A 6,636-nucleotide genomic window follows, 5' to 3' on the forward strand; every position below is an offset into this window, starting at 1 on the left:
TAGTCTCACTATCGGGTCGTCCTGCCCCTCAGAACCTTCGCCTCTTAACTCAAACCATTGCACTCATTGGTACATCTCGTTGGCAAGAAGTCATCTGTTACACCGTTAACGGCAATTAACGACTCAGTGACTAAATGTAACTTGAGATAAACAAAAGTGACTATATTAGTAATTTACCCAAAATACTATAGGTATTACAAAATTTGGTGGTAAAAAATTATATTGTCCTTATTTCTTTTAACATCAATTAAAAAATGTACTAAAATTTAGGTACCAAAAGAAAGTTAGCTAAACCAAAATAATGATACATACTTGGTTTAAACTACAAAAGGAGAAGAAAGAATTATTAAAATGTAAAGCATGAATTTTAGCTTAATTGTTTTCATAAATATTTAAACAATTTTTACTTTCTGAAGCAAAAGAAAAATAAATTAACAAAAAAGGAAAAAAAATTCTCGATGGCGATCCTTTACGCGGTGGTGGCTCGAGGCACGGTGGTTCTAGCGGAGTTTAGCGCCGTGACGGGGAACGCTGGGGCGGTGGCACGGAGGGTGCTGGAGAAACTTCCGGAGGAGGCTGATTCGAGATTATGCTTCTCGCAAGATCGTTATATCTTTCATATCCTTAGATCCGATGGCCTTTGTTTCCTCTGTATGGCTAACGATAACTTCGGAAGTACGATTCTTTTACTTCATCATTTCTAAAATTCTACATCTTCTCGATTTCTGTTACGAGTTCAAATCTAAATGTCGACAATTGAAGTAGTGAAAGGGATTTTGAATTCTTTCTTTTAAAGTTTAGGGATTTAAAGTCTGTGACTTGAAATGTATGCTTCGTTTAATTTTCTTTTCTAGTATTTATATCTTGCTTTATAGTAGAACTAACCAGCTACTTTCATTTAATTTAGAATTGATTTAAGAATAATGCATAGGATTTATCTGTTAGCAAATATATCAGCATAAGGTGTTCGTTTTTGGTGCTTAATCATTAGCTAGAGAATCTCAGTTAATCACATGAATTTATATATATATATATATATATATATATATATAGTTAATTCTATTGCCCTTAAAACACTAAACTTATTCATATATTCTCTCATGGATCCATTTCCAACACCTTAGGTTCAGATTAGATACATTTGACGCAACTAACAACTTCTATTTGAAGCTAACATTGGGGTATTCTCGAAAAATAGCTTTGAACAATTCCATTCAAAATCATCAAATTTCTCCTTTGCTTTGATTTTGGATTAGTAGTTTTTTCGTTCCTTTTTTCCCCCATTATGGAGATAAAATTTGGTATGTTATTCTATTTTATTTATCCTATTTTCCTTTCATAGAAGTTCTAATCATTTCTGTATCATTATAACAATCGCTTTGTACCTTAAGCTTATGAGCAGTTTCATTACTATGGATTACTTTACTGTTTTTTGCAAAAAAATTTAATGTGTTTCCTTTTGGGGGGTTGGGAGTTTGGCTTGATTTTATCATTTAAAATATGGATATTAATTTGTATACAGCTTTATCTCATTGATAAAAGTAAAAGAAACAGAAGATATCCTTTATGAGTCACTATTAATTACCCTGCCTCAATGCAGGGAGAATTCCATTTTCGTACTTGGAGGATATTCACATGAGGTTCATGAAAAACTATGGCAAAGTGGCTCATTATGCACCTGCATATGCAATGAATGATGAATTCTCGCGGGTGCTACATCAACAAATGGAGTTTTTCTCTAATAATCCTGGTGCAGATACTCTCAATCGTGTTAGAGGTGAAGTGGGTGAGGCAAGTATCTTGCTATAGCTGGAACTTCATTATTTATTCATCTTTTGGATTTTCCTAATCTTTTTTTTTTTATCTCGTGTCTGTCATGATGTGTGGATGGGTTCTTTAGAGTGTTGCAAAATTACTTGCTCTTTTTCAGTCTAAGTTAATTACCTTTGCATTTGACCATGTAGTTCCTCGGCAATTGTTTTCACCGCATAATGTCTTTGAAATTCAAATCTCGAACCCTGTTGGAATGAGGTTTTTCAACCTTACGAACAAGATACCAGTTTCATCACTAGTGTTAGCCAGTTCTTTAAGGGGAAAACACTTTAGATCAGGATCTCTGGAAAAACACCCTTATGCTTGTTATTGTCTGTGACATTAACATTGTAAGTTGAATGGCTGCACATCAAGTGACTATTGTGCCCTGAATTTGTGATTAATTTTTAAATTTCAGATTCGTACAATTATGGTGGAGAACATTGAGAAAATACTTGAAAGAGGCGACAGGATTGAACTTCTTGTTGACAAAACTGCAACGATGAAAGATGGTGCATTCCATTTCAAGAAACAATCTAAACGTCTTCGTCAAGCTCTTTGGATGAAAAATGCCAAACTCTTGTGAGTAATTTAAATTCTTTATATATCTTATTTTGTTTTATGGAAATACAAACAAATAGCCCATTTATTAATGGCTAAATAATGAAAAAACAGCTAAACTTTACTACTTAAATTAAGCCCGTATACATAAGTTATACCCAAATAAGCTCATAACCTTTAATTTACAGCTAAATAAGACCTTTACCTGTACTTTGAACCCAAATATAACCTTGAATTGATACCTAAATAAACCCCTAACATAAATCAACCTTCTATTTGGATTAAGGGCTTATGTAGGTATAAATCAAAGGATAAGGGCTTGTTTGGATACTGTAAAATAAAAGTATGGGGGACTTGCTTAAGAAAAGTGAAAATGTGGGCCTTCTTAGTATTTTAGCCTTTATTAATTCCTATTAGCTACAATCTTGGAACAAAAATATTGACTTTGGCTGCCCATATCCAAGGAAGGGAACCAACAGGAGAATGAAAGACGTAAATAGAACATAGCAAAAGGGGGAAAAAACTAGTTGTTATAGACTTGCAAAACAATGCAAAATTCAAGAGAGAGATAACTGGCTAGATTTGAATTTTCTTTCTAGAGTTATTCTACATAGGCCTTTTGTTCTGCCACTGAGCTTAAGAAACTTTGCTCAATTGTGTTTAATCAAAGTCTTCAAGTTTCTGATTCTTCTAATTCATGTACTGTGTACAAAACCTGTTTATAAGGGATGACATGAAAAATTGAGGAAAGCATCGGTTTGATATTTGACTACTTATGAAGAATTTCTGTTGGGCAATGTCAATGGAGTTGTAACTGATGTTCCCTATTCTTAGGCTACTCGTAACTTGTGTGAAAAACTTGTCAGACTGTATTGCTAGTTTGCCATTATCAGCTGTTATCATACATGCATGTCAATAGAAATCATTTTAGTATCTTAAATTAATTTCATGAATCATTTTAATTTGATATTATAGTTGTAACTACTCGGTTCTTAGGAACATATTCAGTTCCACATGAGGAAACTTACATGTCTGTGTGTACAGGGCACTGTTGACATGCTTGATTGTTCTGTTATTGTACATAATAATAGCTGCTTGCTGCGGAGGCATCACTCTACCTTCTTGCAGATCTTGAGTGGCAGTCTTACTGGTCTAAATTTCTGCTGAGGTACGCATTTATCTTCAACATTTTTGTGCAAGTTTGTACCTTTGGAGGCTCCTTGGTTTCCCAATGGAGGTTTCTAGGTATTTTTGGCAACATAGTCTCTATACCCGCTCAATTGTGTCCACTATTTTTTTTTGGGGTTCGATGAAAACTGCCTGTTGTAACAATCATAATATTCACACAATCATCTGTTCAATGATTTTAGTTCTGGTGTCTTTATATTTTCCTTTTTCCTTGCACCTCTCTCAATCTCTCTCTCTATCGATCCATGTTACTTAGTTCTTGGTTTATTTAAGACCTCTCCTTTACTTACTTGCAGAATGTACGTTGCATTGTAGTATAAATGCAATTAGGTTGTAAATGGAATCGAGTTTTACGATGTTCTTTTTGTACTATGTTGCTGCTGAGGTTTTAAGAAAGTTATGAAGTGGGAACTTCTAACTGTAAATTATGTGATTACTCATATGCTAAGCTTTAATTAATGTTTGAAGTGTTGGTAGAAATTGAAGGGAGGGGATGGGGGATAAACGAGAGATATGTGCTCACGTATCATTTGGGTTTGACTCAGGAAAAAAAGCACTTGAGTTCAACTAGGTCATTATTGAGTTGTACTGAGCTTTCAAGGTATTAAAGAAGGCAAATTCGAGTATCTTAATATTTGAATTGAGTAGCTCATGAGCTTAATGAAGCTTTTTATTTCTAATTAGTGTTGAAATTTTCAATTTTGAACTTGTATTTGAGCCTGAGGATAAGTAATCGAGCATGGGAATCGTGTTCATTTTTAATAGATAAATCTTGAATCGAGTTTCGGAAATGAAATTCAATCGAACTTTAGTTGAATTTTTAGGTTCTTACAACTTTGAGTTGATTCAACTCAATTGATGATTTGTCATTTGAAGTTTTACTAAGAAGATTATATGCTCAACTTAAACTTGGCACAAGATAGCTTCCTCCGAGGAAAGGGGTAAAGTGTATAGAGAATTGTTTGCGTGCTTTGGATCACTTTTTAAGCACATTTAGTGCAACTTCGAATATTCTATTAATTTTTATTTTGCACTAAACTATATTTTTTCATACCATAATAATAGTTATTCGAGTTTAACTAGAGGCAGAGCATCAGGTATGACCTTACCCCTCTCCCAAATTGAAAAATTGTTCTAGTCTCTTTTGGAAATTGCAAAATTTTAAGTTAGTTAAATGGTGAAAATGCATTTAGACCTTTTTTAAAATTTAATTTTGTCCCCTCTAAAATGGGAAGTTTATAGTTTAATCCCTCAAAAGTTGTAAAACTTTTATGGTGATAAAATTACATTTTAACTCATTCAAAAATCTATAATTCTAATTCGACTCGATTCCTCTAAGAAATAAGTTCAATCATGTGTAAACGTCACGTGTGAGTTTTCTCCAAAGTCAACCATATGTGAGATTTAAAATCTTGGTTTAGGTTCTGATTCGTGTTTTGTATTGTGATTAGATATGCTCGTATCTATAATTGTACTAGTAAACTCAAAAAATAATAATATAATAATAATAATACCAAACTTTGAGTAAATCACTCATTTCTTTTATTAAATAGATTTGGTTCACCTGAATAAGATTCCCATTCAGGTCTCATTCCATGCTGTGTAGTGAAGTTTAGGTTTAGGGTTGGTTGGAATGAATCCCATTCCGTGGAATGGGCTATTCTTCCCTTCTTATATTCAAGGCTGTAATAGTCATTCTTTGCAGGGGCTTGAGAATGGTTAGTACGGGTGTTAGTCATGTACAATTTTATCCCCACTTAAAATAGTGGACAAACCCAACAGAAAACCGTGTAGGGAGAGGGAACTAACTCTAACACCGGAGATAGTAATGCCGGAGAACAACTTGCCGGGAAAATTAAAAATAAAAACTTAACAAGACCATTAAAATCAGCATCTTCCTCAAACATAAACATGCAATCATCTAAAAAATAAGAAGAGACATAAAAGTGAAAACTTAAAAAGACCATAAGAAGAGATAGAAGTGAAGCTTAAAAAGACCATAAAATTAACATCTTTCTCAAACACAAACATGTAATCAGAAAATACGAAGAGACATAGAAGTGAAACTTAAAAAAGACCTTAAAACCAGCATCTTCCTCGAACACAAACATGCAATTATCTAAAAACAATTGATGATCTCCGGTAGAAATAGAAGTGAAATTTTGATATTTTTATTTGGCTTTTCTCTTTAAAATTAGATTTACCATTTTAGAGGTTGATTTAGGAGAAAATAATTTAAGTATCAAAGAGAGAAGATGAAGATTAATTTGTGGTAGTTTTTGGAGAGTGAAAGAAATTGGTCAACATAATTTTTGGAATCATATTGTGTATTATTCCAAACATAATTTTAAAATAAAATATTTAGTGAAATATTTTCAAACAAATTTTACGATTTATTCCTTGTCATTATTCCTCTTCATTTGGTGCATGAACATGCGTTTCTTCTGGTTCTGCTTTGCTTGTGCTTCAGTTGATTTTCTCCACGACATGACCAAATCACGAAGCACCCCTATCAACACTCCTTCTACATACGTTCAATATCTCTAATATCTGCCTTCCGATTCCATTGAATATAAAACCAACAATGAAAGAAAGCTAATAAGGTTTTCAAAAGAAGAATCACGTTGGATCATCGATTTGAATTGGTTTTTCTAAATTAAATTTTTTTATCTATGATACTCATTACCATGGGGGGGCTGCATGCTATGAAACAGAAATCAAGATTAGGTAGCCATGCTTGTTAGCTAACTAGGAAGAAAGCGAAATGTCGAAACTCAATCAAAGGAACCTTCAAACCTTTTGTCGACAACCTAATTTCTAATCCCCTATTTATGGTTAACCTAGCTAGCTAGGGTTTTCTAAATAGAATCTTTACTCTTAAGAACTTGACGTAATTCTGTAAAAGTAATTTAGATTCTATAAATTAATTCATGTTTTTGATAAAATATCTACAATTTTGGTGTGGGCGTACATAGCTAGCAGCTACTAATCATATATAAGGCAGGTTTAATTAGTTACATATATATACACAATATTTAAGAGCTGTTTTTAAATCCTTGTAAAAAATAATCGTTT

At 33.0% G+C, this 6,636-nt stretch overlaps 1 protein-coding gene across 1 annotated transcript; it reads left to right on the forward strand.

Annotated features, from left to right (window-relative positions):
* The first annotated feature begins 320 nt into the window (after positions 1-320).
* Positions 321-3,764, forward strand: LOC105799233 (vesicle-associated membrane protein 714). The gene is made up of 4 exons (XM_012629671.2): positions 321-675; positions 1,601-1,791; positions 2,231-2,394; positions 3,418-3,764. The coding sequence occupies exons 1-4, from the start codon at positions 459-461 to the stop codon at positions 3,506-3,508; spliced, it is 663 nt and encodes a 220-aa protein (XP_012485125.1). The 5' UTR covers positions 321-458; the 3' UTR covers positions 3,509-3,764.
* The last annotated feature ends 2,872 nt before the right edge of the window (positions 3,765-6,636 follow it).

This window comes from Gossypium raimondii, chromosome 9, assembly GCF_025698545.1.
Source record: "Gossypium raimondii isolate GPD5lz chromosome 9, ASM2569854v1, whole genome shotgun sequence".
In the NCBI taxonomy this organism is placed as follows: Eukaryota; Viridiplantae; Streptophyta; class Magnoliopsida; order Malvales; family Malvaceae; genus Gossypium; species Gossypium raimondii.

What these genes read in the sequence shown, in the direction of transcription:
- LOC105799233 (XM_012629671.2), top strand. Translation starts at nt 459, where the DNA reads ATGGCGATCCTTTACGCGGTGGTGGCTCGAGGCACGGTGGTTCTAGCG. An exon ending in GGCTAACGATAACTTCGGAA is followed by an intron (nt 676 to 1,600) that starts GTACGATTCTTT and finishes GCCTCAATGCAG; the next exon opens with GGAGAATTCCATTTTCGTAC. An exon ending in TTAGAGGTGAAGTGGGTGAG is followed by an intron (nt 1,792 to 2,230) that starts GCAAGTATCTTG and finishes TTTAAATTTCAG; the next exon opens with ATTCGTACAATTATGGTGGA.